At 36.7% G+C, this 15,033-nt stretch overlaps 1 protein-coding gene across 1 annotated transcript in view; it reads right to left on the bottom strand.

Moving 5' to 3' along the window:
• Positions 1 to 3,351: 3,351 nt before the first annotated feature.
• LOC100749760 (sodium channel protein para) overlaps positions 3,352 to 15,033 on the bottom strand; it is a 71,628-nt gene continuing 59,946 nt past the window's right edge. The window contains exons 30-34 of the mRNA XM_024367078.2: positions 14,455 to 14,649; positions 14,130 to 14,375; positions 13,279 to 13,549; positions 11,592 to 11,896; positions 3,352 to 11,381 (exon numbers count right to left, since the gene is read on the bottom strand). Coding sequence (XP_024222846.1) covers positions 10,599 to 11,381; positions 11,592 to 11,896; positions 13,279 to 13,549; positions 14,130 to 14,375; positions 14,455 to 14,649 — 1,800 coding nt within the window. The 3' untranslated portion in view covers positions 3,352 to 10,598. The remainder of the gene's footprint in view (positions 11,382 to 11,591; positions 11,897 to 13,278; positions 13,550 to 14,129; positions 14,376 to 14,454; positions 14,650 to 15,033) is intronic.

Here is a 15,033-nt window from a genome sequence, read left to right as displayed (position 1 = left end):
TATTTATAAATAATATTGATTTCCTTGTTTCGGACTATTGAATTGAAAATAATATCTATGTTCGCCGTAATAAATCGCAGAGGGCGTAGGAAACACTGATTTTTTCGAAGTCGGTATTTCAGAACATATAATACGAAGTTCGCCTTATAAATCTCTTATTCCTTGGTTAGAATTGAAAGTAGAGGAATTTATGAAAGCGGTTCTTTTAACATAATTCCTTGTTTTTTTAACTGTAAAATGAAGTATGATATTTGTTACATAATTCTAAAGTTTGTTTTTTCCTTGAGATGCAATAAAGATTATCATAATTTGTACATCTTTTTCGTGAAAGCTATATACGATAAGCGATAATTGGATTTGTTAATCGTATTAAGTCACAGGAACCTTGAACTTACGACATCGAGTCGTTCTTGAGATTCAGCCTCAAATTGTATTGCATTCCAGATCTGAATTACGTCAGACTGAAACATATGATGAACCAAGAGGCAATATTATAAATAGAAATGCTTCGTATACTTAGCTGACATTTTAATCTGAGTTGAACTTTAACTTCTGTCTTTTTTTGAAATAGAAAAGTTTACATTTAATATATATTCAGAAATATCGATTAATCCATAAAATGAGATTGATGCATAAAGATAAATTAAATAATATAGCAAAAAAGGTATTAAGTATATACTTACTCCAGAGTAATCACACTGATTACTTTTTAACAAAGTCAAGTAGCATTCGTTTTAAAATCGTAATCGCTTCTTGTAAGCACTTTTGCGCTTTCATCACCCTAAATTGCATATAATTGTATAAGACCTACATTTCTCATATGTTCAACCAATTTGTTCTGATGTGTATACAGGGTGTCTAAAAAAATTAGTGATATTCTCACTTCATTAAATAATTTAATATTAATTAGTTTGTACTGTTTATATTATCGATTGATTTGTTATTAGAATAGACCGAAAATGTTTATATAGCTTTACAGATTTACAGATTTTATGAAACTAAAAAAATGAAACTTTTTAATCTGTTCTACTTTTTTTTATTCACCTTCGGATTTATTTTACCATCTAAATATCACAAGGAGTACTTTCCCTTGGATACTTTGGACGGTTTGAATACTTTTGCATATTATAAATATCCTGCAAATTTTTGCAAATTAAAATTTCTCATAAATGCATAGATTTACAACGGTTTACTTTGTAGACAGAATTCAGGCAAATTTATATCATATCAAGACGTGGACATAATTGAAAAGAATTATTAGAGCATCACATAGTATTGTACGAAACATCTGAAAAAGTGCGATTGTCACGTAGAACGCGAATTAACGTCGTCGTACACGACATTCCTCTGTTTTAGAGAGTTGAATCGTTTGCCTTGATGCTATGACACAACGATCGTTTACGAGAGTTCTGATAATACGTATAGTATCTATCATGTTAACTATAAGAGATAAAAATAAAATTTTCAATGTAAAAAATATAGGGAAATATAACTTATGCGTCTTTTAATTAAACAAATTTATCAAAAAATTATTTGTTGTTAAGCATATCCTTTGTTACTATTTATTTGAATGACTTATTTTACTTACTTTCGTATTATTAACAGCTTCAGAAATTGAACCAGGAAATACACGAAAAACAACAATATTTTTTACCACCATATTTAAAAGATTCACCCACTGAGCTGTATCTTCAGGTATTCAACACCATTTACTCGTGCATCATTAAAAAACTTTAAAAGTATAACTGCAGGAAAGCATAAAAAGTTAGAATTTGTTTTATCAAGTTTAATTTATTTATTACAATTAATAGAACTAATAAATTAAATTAACGTCTACCATTATTGTAGACCTTAAACCAAAAATATCTTGTGCTAAAAAATTTTAACCGCCTTCATCTACAAATATCCATTCTATTTTCCCTTCTATTTTATCAAATGCTAAAGAATAGAACAAAGTCTCTCAGAGAACCGAATCTACTCTTCTATTTTCTTTCTCTCGCGCGCGTTTCGATCGAAACGTGCGTGAAATCCAATAACGTACGCGGATATTTTAAGAACGATTCGGAAAAAAAATAATAATAATAGAAAGGAAAAAAAAGGCTAAAAAGGTGAGTGCAACGTATGTTTTGTGAAAGTTATGTCTCCAAGAATTGTTCGTTGCATAGCGCGTCAAGCGACCCGTTAAATGTCCCAAACGTTTTGGAGACCGTTTTATTTTTCGAAATTAGGTATTCATGCTGCATGATTCGGGTCCAGAGAGCCATATACGGCTGACCAAAGACACCAGACGTGATGTATACGTATGTATCTCATCGATGCAGCAAGGAGAAAGCTGCTTTCAGCGTTAATTCAGGACAAGTACCTTTATTTTACACGCGGCAAAAACTCCATAGGCGAAAAAATCGACGTGGCGCCGATTAACATGGCTCGAAATAGCGGTGCCGATCTTTTTATAGCATGGCGGGTGTCTATTTATACCTGGAAGTATGTTTAATCGTCACGCGAAGGGAAATACGTAATTTTCGGATGCCTGAAAAATTGGAACGGAGTAAATTGACTTAACGTTAAAGTATAACATTAGCGAGCATAATAAATAAATGCTTCTTTGAAAAATCGTCGTTCCATTGAAATAATAATAGCCTGATAGCTGGGTCGAATAATGTTTAAACAAATTTCACACGGAATGTGAGTGAAGTTTTCGTTAAGAATTTCCCTGTTTTTTTTTTCTTTTTTTTTTATCTCGAGTTTATTTAGCTTGCGATGTTTGGTTCCAAATACGTGACCAGACGATTGTTTTAAAGAACATATTTATAAAACGCGAAGAACGCCAGGGAGAAATTTGAAGAACTAGAGTAAAGCAATTTCTTTACGTTTTTATGAATTGGTTTTGCACTGGTGAAAAATTCGAAGCATCCCGTTCTTGTGGAACACCCTGCACTTGCTACTACACAAGATTTTCTACTGCAAAAGCGAACTGTAATAGATATCCGAGGATGACGTGTGATATGAATATTTGTAGATACATTTTAGTTATTAATGTCAATATCAGTACTACAAGATTATCATTATCGAAGGTTATACTACAAGATATTAATGCTAATATTAATACTGCAGTTTACCATTAATATTAGTAAAAAATAATTGCTGTTAATATCGTTTAACCGTAGCTAATTGTAAAGATAATGAAACGTTACGGATTCTTATAAAATATCATGATTAAAAAATTTCAGAAAGCACAAGTCGAAAGAACTGGAGCCGTGAAAGTCTTAAGGATATTAATTGAGACAGCCTATAGAAATGGCAGTCGCTCCATGTTTGCAGGGTCAAATGATGACAAGGACAACAATCGTATGAGTGTTAAGCTTTTTCGTTTATTGAAAATATCTCTGTAAAACGTGTGTATATTGTGGCCGGGCGAGGTAAGCCGACAAAACCGAATCTTTTTTTTTTTCAACAACGAAACGAAATCGGGTAGCAAACGAAGGAATACGGTGAAGACATTGAAAACAATAATAGAGTCGAATCGTTATTTAGTTATCTACATAAGTAAAGGACGAATCAACGATGCATTCGCTTACTTTTCTTTTTTTCTCTTTTTTTTCGTTTAATCTTAGTATATTAATTATATTATGTATAACAAAGCGGTAACAACTTGTTAATTGTAACTATTATGGTAATAATCGTTTACTTTATATAATTACAATAATGTAATGTAAGGATGATCGTTAACTAATCGATAACAAACGAATCGTTTCCTCCTCCATCCTTCCTTCGTCTTGATCATCATATTATCCTCGTCACTTCCTTGAACTTCGTCTTTTCCCCCTATTTTTCTTCTTTTATTTTTTATCTCTATTTTCATTTTATTATTATTTTCTTTGAAATCCGATATCGGTCTTCAGCTAAATCGTTTCGTTATTTTGTTCGTACAATCCCCTCTTTCGTATTAATTATTTAACAACAGTTTTTTTATCCCTTTTATTATTTGCTCTTTAATTTAATAATCATAGTAAACATAGTAATTATTTATAATATTGTGCAAATAATCCATATTTTTATTTTGTTTAATAGTAATGAATGTCATTCAACGGAGGAGCTCTTCTACGTTCTCTCTTTCTCTCTCTCATTTTCTCGCCCTTTCGCACTCTTCTCGCTTACTCGCTCCCTTTCTCTCTCTCTCTCTCTCTCTCGCGCGCTCTCGTTCATTCTTTCACGCATACACGCTCTTTCGCACGCACTCTGTCTCGATGTCTCTCTTTGCTTGCTCGCGCGCATTCACGGCACGCAATTGCGCATGCGCGCCGTCGGCGCGGTGCACAAGCGCGAGCACTCACGGAGCACGCATTTGAATGGACGATCCTTCGCGCGTAATGTTTTTTTCGACAGCTAGCTCGTTAAAATTGGATCTTTTTTTTGGTTTCTTAGCACATTTCGTCTATCTAGCTTGTTGACCCATGGCAGTTGCTTGATCATTATACTGGCCGACAGGCTCCGCAGCTTGACACTTTACTCAATTATTCTCTGTATATATCTTTTTTAAATCTTCCTTTGTTTAGCCCAACTCTAGGATTTTTTCTGCTTCGTATCTTCTCCTCTTTCTGTTTTTTTTTTAATAGCTTTTGTGTACTCATCAGTTAGTTTTATTATCTGACGACGTTTAGGTTAATGAGTTTCGAGAGTTTTCGAGACACTACAAAGCCTTTTTTGTTTTTTTTTGTTCGCTATCCGTTTAAGAAAATTTCGTGCATTTACGATTAGTTAACTTAGTTTCATTTCTTCTTTATACAATGCGTAACGGCAGTATCGTCCACGGAGAAAGTACGTTTAAATCTCGTCTTACCTCGCTTAACGAAGGAAAGCCCTATATGTATATATATATTTTTTTTTGTTCTTTAATATCTTACAGCCGTCGTCGCGCAAAAGCTGGTATTTAATGTACGTTTATTTTTTGTTTCTGGTAAAACGAAAATCAATGAAGCACACCACGCATACTCTTCCACCCCCCTCCCCCTCGTTCCTTTTCGCAGCCATAGCAAATGTTTTGGCCTATCGAACGAACATTTTTTTCACCGTTCCCGAGCATGTTTTTGTTCCGAGCGTTACGCTCAAACGAATTTTCTGGCAACCCTTCGAGACGCGTGTGTTCCCGATCTTCTTACGATTTTCTCTTTTCGATACGATCGTAGATTAAACGGGCCGAATGTTAACAGGCTTACCAACGATCGGTAAACGCGATTGAAAACCGGGGAAGTTGCGATTCAATCGAACATTCGATCACGAAAAATCTAGATCACAGTCTTCACGTACGCGAGATAAAAAGCACTGTGTGTATGTGTATCCGGACAAAAAGGAGAAAAGAAGAAGAAGAAGAAGAAGAAACGATGTTCATTTGGCGTGCCTCTCGGGGGAAGAACGATTCCTACAGAATCCGAAAGATCCGTTTATCGTTAAAAAGAGGCCAGTGTGTTTTGGAACACTTTCCGCGCGATTGCACCTCGTTTCGTTCGTCACGCCCTGTTTACATATTTTTTTTACTTCCTTCCTTTCTTTCTTTCTAACGTTTGTCGTGTGTCTCGAGAATTTTATTGCTTCTAGAAGTTCGCGGTTGCCCATTCGACAAAGTAGTATCGAAAATATATATGTATATTATATGCGTACAAACCATTTGATTATTATCGAATTATTTGCACATATTACAGCACGGGAGGGGTTCAAAACATAAAAAGGGGCGAGAGGGGGTATCGGAGTAATTAGACAGTGAGCCGGACGGACCATCAGATACGTCGTACTTCGATAGAAGAAGGATCGACGAGTTGAATGAATTTCGTCGTCGATCGATCTCGTGCCTCGATTCGTTTCGTTTCGTCGTCGTCGCCGTTCATCGTGCTCCGTGTTATGTTAGGTTATGTCATACGTTATACCGGATGCATTTTACCGTATCGTTTGTTGCGATCGTTTTGATCTCTACGAAACAACTTTCGAATAACGTGCGCCTACAAAAAGAAAAATTCGAAGTTTCTCGTCAAGTATATGCGCGAACAGCAACGGCGATACAATGCATGTATGCATTTTTTAGTTTTTAGGCGTAATCCGTGTTTCTGCTTTTTCGTTGCAGAAAGATTACCGAAGATAATAGATATGATGAGCGGATGAGTACCCGATTGATAATCGATGTGATTGTGCAGATATATTGTATTGGGATATTATCGGAATCGTCTCAAAGAGAGATTCAGAGCGTAAGAAAGCCGAGTCTCGGAAGAAACGAAGAACGACGACCTCTTCCGAACGAACGAGTCGCGAGGACGCAGCCACGCGCATGCGTATACTTTGAAGCGTACTCACGAAAAGGATCATCGAATGGCCCGCGACGAGAATCGTGAAATGCAATTATAATATACGTAGAAAAGGTACGAGGACATTAATATCGGACAGGCTTCTCTAAAATACTTTGACAAAGCGGACTCGACACCGATAGTGTGTGAATTATTTGTACGATTAATTTACAATGATCCTCACCCTCTTGAGCCTTCGTAGCTTAAAATAATGAACATTTGTTTTTTTTTCTTTGTTTGCTTTTTCCATAATTCCCCGTTATTTCTCGCGTTGCTCCTGCATTTAACCTCATCATATCTACGTTTCCCTTAACCTCATCTTTCTTTCTTTTTTTCTGTCCAGCTTGTAACAAATTTACACCATTTTCTAGCTCACAGAACGTCCGTAACCATACCGCTTTCGTTATGTCCTCGTCGTCGTTCCTGCCACACATTTCAAATACAATCCTTCGAGCGAGCTGCGAGTTTCTTTGCCACGTTACGTCCGTTTTCGACCAGCGAGAACGATTCTACGTTCGTTTATTATCGCGTCTCCGTCGCCGCAAGCGCGACACCTGTTTCCGGTTAAGACAACATGGACAACGCGGTGTCGCTCCTCTTTCCTTTTCCCATCATCTCTTACTTTCTCTATTCCATTCCGGAACGCGGATGTAAACGTAGAAAAATAACGATCGCGCAATCCGCGTTAACACACACACGCACACACATTATAGTTCATTTTTGTCCTCTGTGTTGTTGCTTCGCTAACGCACGCCCGTTGCGCGCCAAATCGAGATTAGCTTCTTTCGTGTACGTACCTACGTGTATAATATACGTTGATCTGTACTTTTTTTTATGGCAAAATGAACCGTGCATCGCTATCATCGTTGATAGACGCGTTCCGACGAACTCTCGTTTGTCCCCGTGTGCATACTGTTTCAACGCGTTTCTCGATTTATTTCATGCGATCTATGCGATCGTATGTTGCGTGAGAACGATGCAATTGAGGTTATTCACCCGTGATAGAATCATATGCCATGGTTAACGGTCATCGAGAATTTCGTTCGATGTGTATCGATTTACTTTTCTCAATCGTGACACAGTTCTATCTAGCCATATGGCAGATAGGATCGTACTATCCGCGAGATTAGGCACACGATCTTTCACGAGGTTCTTAAGCACGTAAACCCGTTCGAAATCGAGCTACAAACTCGGACGATTCCTTTCTTCTACGAAACATCGATTCTTTTTTTAATTATTTCAAATATACCGAATTTTCTTCTTAAATATTTATATTGCGATTCGTACCGAAAGAAAGTATATGTTGCTTCGTCGGTGTCGTTAATCGTTATTGTCCTTGGACAATCGTGCAGCTTCTCGAATCGCAAACGGAAATTGTTTAGGATACCTTTTGGGCGTTTGTTACCTCTTATGGAGATAATTCGTATTTGATAATTCAACGGAAACTATGTACTAAATATTTTAAATAACCAACATTAAAATAATCATTTAAAATCTTAACAATTTCTTTTTTCAAAACTTAACGTCTTGATTTGGCATCTATTGTTAAACTATGTAGAATGACACAACTTTCTCGCTCAGAGAAATTAATTTATAACATGAATTAACTAAAAATTAACTAAAAAATAAAATTAAATTTTATCTTTGGAAAATGTGAATTATATTCGAATATGTATAAAAAATTGTTTTAAGTAGACGTTATATTGCTTTGGAACATATACAACTTTGAAGATATGAAATTATTAACAAAAAATGTACTGGTTAACAATTGATATGGCGAGTTCAGTATTTATCAGAATCTAATAATCTTATTAACACTTTACTGGATCGGAATTAAAATTTCGAATGATATAACAATCATAAAATCATCAACAATGATAAACTGAATATTTATATCGTTTTTGCAATTCGTAATATTTTAATAATTTTCCAATATGAAAATAACAAAACATTTAATTCGATAAAATATACTCATCTTCGCTAACAAATAAATACGATTTTAAATCTCAAAGTTGCCTAATTATATTACTGATTTAACAAGTATTTCACCATAATAATTGAGAGTTAAATATTTATTAGAAATATAACTTGAAAACGAGCCAAAAACAGTTGTGCCCAATTCTACGTTATCAACCGAGTTAATCGTTAATTCTTTCAGCCTATTTAAACGTGCGGCGTTTTACTCATTTGAAAGATATACTACGCGTACTGCGAGACGGGTTTACGGGCGCACGGTTGTCGATTACAATTATTCGAATAACGTTACACTATTATGTATATTCATTTATTCCAAAGCGCATCACTACGTCGTGTAAGATTGTGTCTGTGTAAGATTTTTGCAAATGTGTAAGTATCTAGCTGATGATGATTGCGAAATTTGTATTCGCCACACCTTCCCCCTCTCTGTTCCTCTTTGGCAAGAATATTGTTTGAAAAAGAGATAGTCACATTTTCATCAACAACTATCAACACAACAATGAAAACTCATAGGGAAAAAGAAGAATTGTTAGATTTTGAATGTAGATACATAACTGTTTTACCGACTGACTTACTCCAATCGTATTTCTCCCTAAATCGCTCTATGCGAGTAATTCTTATGAGATCTTTTAAATAAATAGTAATTATATGACCAAATATTAAAATAAATATTAAAGTCGTCAAACTGTTATAATATATGGATATTAAATGTCGAAGTGCAGAGACGAGAAACAGAGAAGCAGAGGGTCAGTTAAAATAAAGCCGCGCGATCGGATGTTCGCGCATCGTATTGCGCAAAATTTGTTCAAGCCGAGCGAATGTAGTAAACTACGCGTACGTTTCACATTATTAACATTCTTGTTCACCATCATCATCATCATCATTATCATCATCATAATCATCAACATCATCATTTATAATCGTTATCTTAATCGTTCTATGATCATCCTCACTATTATCGTCAGTTATGATCAGCATCTTCATCAATGTCTTCGTTTTCTCCATTGTTCCGTCGTTCTTTTCTCGTCTCCTTCTTTCATTTCTGTTCAGTTTCAGGTTCAGAAAACTCTCTCGTCTTTATACACCACTGTACGATGACCAGAATAACGGATCAAAATGTCACCCACGAACCTCGACCGCAGCGAATCAACATTGATTTTTACATTTTTATAGATTTTCTATAACCTTCCTCTTCTTCGTTTGTTGTGTTTATCAGCGAATTGGCGAGTCGCTGTTCAAAACCATGTAAAAAATCCAATATACGCGGGTAAAATTTTACGAATCGGCTATGTACCGTGTTAATTTTTGTTTCCTCTAGAGTAGATGAGAAACGATCGCTGATCTCTTGTTTTCTTTCTCTGTTTTCTGAACGCGGCAATATTAACTGTCTCGCCGTAGAACGCAGGTGTTCGTTTCAATGTCGGTCGGAGCGAAAAGATGATTCTTTGCTTTCGTTTCATTGCGTTTCGAGTACGCGTGCATATAACGCAGCTGGCGCGGATCGTCATCGTCATCGTCATCGTACGATCTCTAAAAGAAGAAGAACGGTAAGGAATGCCGTAACGAAGTCCATCGAGGGCAGGAATTCTGAGTACGTTGCAACGTGAACCGTCGAGTCCTGATTTGTTTTTTGAAGGGGGGGAAGTTGACTCGAAGATTACGTTGTTCATAGTCGAGTACACTTCTCTATACACCGACTATCGTTATACTCTTTCTATGTGTTCTTCTCAGTTATCAGTTCTTGCCCTTCGATTCCTCTTCGTATGTCCATCCTTATCTTCGTTTCGTAGCCAAATCCTATTATATTCGATCACGGTTTCTTCCATAAATATTCCTCCGCGGAACGAGAGAACCGAGCCAATCCCAACAACGAGCACGGACGATGGGTGTACGCGGTATCAGCAGTCTATGTTTCTCTCTGTCGTCTCACTATTCGCGCCCCATTCTCGAACGACTCGCCCAGAAAAACCAAAATGAAACATCCTGTGTTCTGTTCCCTCATGTGTCCCATTTCTCGCTCTTGTGTGTTCATCAGCTAGCGACGTGTCTCCCAACGATCGTAGCGTTTACAATGGATTTAAAGGCAACTCGTTGGAGGAATGTATTTTTTTTTTTTTTTTAATATTTTGTTTATACAACTATAAGGCTGTCGATGGAGAGCGCGCGCGAGGTCCGTGAGGCCGCTGCTCTCCGCGAGCAGTATTAGCGCGTCTGTTATAATTCTATAGTTGTTAGTCGTGGTGGCGCTTGCTACGACGGTGGCGGTGCTTGGGACGTCGTGGACGCCGATCAGACGTCCGCGGTTCTCGAGGTTACGCTCGGCGATCGGCTATGTATGACGACTCTGTGGCCATTTTTCGTCACGAAACCGTCGCTCTCGACCAAGACCGCGGTTTGTCTGACCCGTGGATCGGTGTCAGCGTCGTCGCTTTCTTCGCTTGGTCCGCCTAGACGTTGTTGCTTGTGCTTTCTCCAGGCGTTTTGAATCAGACGCGCGCAATACTCCTCACGCTGACGCCACAGAGTCGAGGAAACTGGTTCGTAACCAGCCTCACCTGGACGCGTCTGAACCTCGATCTCTGCCGACTCCTCGATCGGATTACCCTTGCGCGCAAAGAAGTCTTTCGTGAGAGCATCCAGAATGTCTACGCAGAACATCATATCCCCCTTGCATATTGGGATGTCCATAGATACGATCTTGTACTTGTTTGGCTTGTGTATCTGTAACGGCGGCTCCAGCACGTCCAAGAAATCGGACAGCTGATCGTATCTGATGTACTGCGTTCCATCTGGGTCGAACTGTTGCCAGATCTCGTAGTACATGTCGTAGTCGTCATCCGTCAGACCCTCCTGCACATCCTCGGTAGCTTGGGAGTAATTCTCCAAGATCACGGCGATGTACATGTTTATCACGATCAAGAAACTGATCACCAGGTACGAGAGAAGATAGGCGATGCCGATCGTGGACGAACCACAGTTGCCCGGATATCCTATCTCGTTGTTCGGTTCCTGGCAGTCCTCCTCATTTATTATACCGTCGAGGACGCCATCCCAACCGGCAGACGTTGACATCTAGACGAATTCAAGAATTTTTATGTAATGATTTTGTTGCAAAAATCCAGTTTATTTAGCTGTATAACATTATTCAGTATTTCATCAGAAGAATGTAAGAATTACACGTAAAGAATTTATTATAAAATAATACAAAACACGTTGCAGTGTCTTTCGTACTGAAGCATACTTGGAAAATTATGTTTCAATGAAGGTAGTAGGTATAATTACCTGGAATAGCAATATCATCGACTGGCCGAACGTTTTGAAATTGTATACATCATCCAGTCCGCTCTTGTCTTTCACGTGCATGAAGAATGACATTCCAAAAATCGCGAAGATAAACATCACCAAAAACAGTAATAGGCAAATATTGAAGAGAGCTGGTAACGACATCGCCAGGGCGAAGAGAAGAGTTCGAATACCCTTAGCACCTTTCACGAGTCGAAGCACACGACCGACTTTTGCCACCCTTACTACACGGAGCAAGGTCGGCGATACGAAATATTTCTCAATAATATCGCTGAGAACCAGACCTAAAGGGAACACATATGCATTTTATTACAATAATCCAACAATAAGACAATAAGAAAGGATAAGATTTATGTGTCAACTAGATTAGGTTGTGCGATCTAGGTAAAGGCGGTGCTCTCTAAGTTGATAAGTGTTTTAAGTTCCATGCAACGGAAAATCTTTGCACACAGGATTACTAGTCTTATGAAACTTAATTCATTCATTGAATATGAAAAAATACGTGAAAAATTATGCGTTTCTAACTCTAATTTCATTTGTAAGCAATAATATTGCACAATGAATGATAAAAAAGAGTTTCGTGAAAATAGTGTTTCTTATTTTGTTTCTTCAAGAAGAAGATTCAAGGTGTTTGATGCACGATTCAAGATTCAAAAAAAAAAAAAATAGATTTAAAAAAAACATGCATCATACAGTCCTAAGGACTGCTATCCCTTGTTCTCTAATCTTTTCTTCTTGTTAGATCTGGCTATAAAAAAAATTAACATGCAGTTATAGATTGATAAAAAAACCAGAAACTTGATTAAAGCTCGATCACTCGTTAGATCACGCGGTGCTGTACAAGAAAAAAAAAATGTATCATTGTCGTAGGTTTTCGTGTTAGGCATTCAAAAGTTTAAAGATGAGCAGACTAGCAATCGGTTACTCCTTTCTACGAAGACTAATTTGGAAAAAAATTCTCGTAATACAGACCCGCTCTTACCCGATTTTTTGACTAATGATCGTCTTTACATCAATCAACATGTGTAAATACCAGTCAAATACGACATTATATCAATATAAAAAGATACCAACAAATGTTTAACCATTAAAGCCGTTTAAATCGTTAATTTAAGATTGAAAGTTTATTATGAAAAACTTGATATTAGACTTGTTAAAGTTTATTAGAAATGTACGTAAGAAATAGATAAATAAATTGCGCAATCAAACGATAATGAATTAAGTTAAGAATCAAATTTTGTGAATTTTTAAAATTAATATAAAAATATTTGGATATTGATCTGCTTTATAAATAAAGAGCTATAATGTTGCTTTTAATGACTGGACACATGTTCATAACCATGAGGAAACGAGGATTATACAGGATAGGAAAGATAGGATTACACATAACATCAATGTAAGGCTACGTAACATAATGACGCTGATCAGTCGTTGCAGCACACGTGAAATATTAATCCTGTACGCTTTCTTTTTTGCTAAGATGCTAAGTTTTGCGTGCAGTAGAGATAATGAATTGAACATGCTCATTTGCATCCTAATTAAAAAAAAAAAAAAAGAAGAGAGAGCTATGTTGTGTGATGAAAAAGCTAACAGGATTATCTTTTTCATTATCATGTATCAATTTCACGGGGGCCATACGACTGAACTAATCATTACATTACATTACCTAATATTGACAATATAACAACAACAAAATCAAAGAGGTTCCATGGCTCCTTGAAATAGTGGTAACGCAGAGCGAAGATCTTCATGAGACACTCGCTGGTGAATATCACAATGAATATCATGTTTAGATAGTCCAGAACATCGCTGAAAGTCTGAGTTTGTTGATAGTGGTCCAACGTCATCGTAAGCATATTCAGTCCGATGAACAACATGATTATCATATCGAACTTTTTGTCCGTCACTATTTCAAACACTATCGCCTGCGGCCTCCACTGAAAGACAAAATGTTTGCGTTACAATAGAGATTTTTTAATGGGAGAAAGAAAGTAGAAAAATTCGATAAGCACCTACTTCTTAATAAGCTATTCGGCTATCGAAATAGACATTCACTAAAGTCTTACAATTTGAAACATATAATTACCAAAATTTTACTTAAGATTTACTTAACTGTCAGAATGTTACGATACAACACAATGAATCGCTAAAATTTTAGAATTGGAAGTTCCCAATCGGTAGAATTTCAAAATTCTCACTCACAGTAAAATTTCATAATTAAGAATTTCCTATTACTAAAATTTCACGACCAAAGACTCTTATTCTACTAAAGTCTTATAATTAAAAGTTGTTCACCGCCAAAACTTTACAATTAAACACTTGCAACCCCTAAAGCTTTGCAATTTAAGATGACTAATCACGGAAATTGCAATGTTCAAAATTCAACTATACACAAAATTTGATACAAATGGACTTAAGCACTGTAAAAAAGATTATCAGATTGAGTTGCTAGGATCAAGAGAAGAATCGAAGAGGAAGAAATTCACAAATATTCCAACGACATAATTCTCTACATACTCTTGGACGTGGAATGGCTTTCAATGGTTTCTTGCTACCCATCTTTTTCATAGCGTTGTAATATTTCTTCTGGTCTTCCGTCATGAACATCTCGAGAGAACCACCCGCCTTTTTCTTCTGCTCGTTGAAGTTATCGATGATCACACCAATGAATAGATTAAGGGTAAAAAACGATCCGAATATAATGAAGAATACAAAATAGAAATACATGTAGATGTTTGTTTCACGAATTGGTTGTTTGTTGAGCTGTAGACACAAAAGAAAGATTAATTAAAGAATCAAATAACGATTGTTGATTAATTCAAGTTACAAACCATACACTCACCTCCCTAGAATCTATCGCGTCATTCATGATCTGAATCCATCCTTTAAACGTGGCCACTTGGAACAAGCACAGATAAGCCTTTCCTACGTGGTCGAAATTCATCGGAGAATTCTCCCAGGTATAGTTCTCAGCCAAACAGGCGTTTCGATCAGGGATTATTTCGTGGCTGAGTGTTGTTTTATTCGCATCTACGCACTGTAAAGAGACAACGAATATAGTTAATTAAATAGAACAATATACGCACGACGTTTCACGATCCTTTATTATCGCATATTTTTCAAGGTAAGCTGAAGGAAAAATAGGAACATTCTGCTACCTTTAATTTTCCGATATTGGCTTTTCGGGATGGACAATGGTGTTTCTAGCTCAAAATGCAAATGCCAAGTGCACGTGCAAAATCGGAACACGATCGCTCATCCTGGAGAAGCAATATCAAAATATCTCATCATCGTGAAAGTTTGAAATCCAAAGTACTTCTCTAATTTGTTTTGAATTACCAATACGATTCAATCGAAAGATTAATACTACCAGGTGTAAGTTGTTAAGCTATAAGAGCTCTGTATAAGAGTGGAATGTTGA

This window comes from Bombus impatiens, unplaced genomic scaffold, assembly GCF_000188095.3.
Source record: "Bombus impatiens unplaced genomic scaffold, BIMP_2.2 scf_0264, whole genome shotgun sequence".
In the NCBI taxonomy this organism is placed as follows: domain Eukaryota; kingdom Metazoa; phylum Arthropoda; class Insecta; order Hymenoptera; family Apidae; genus Bombus; species Bombus impatiens.
Note: the sequence above shows the minus strand (reverse complement) of the source record. Positions and strands in the feature narration are given on the sequence as shown.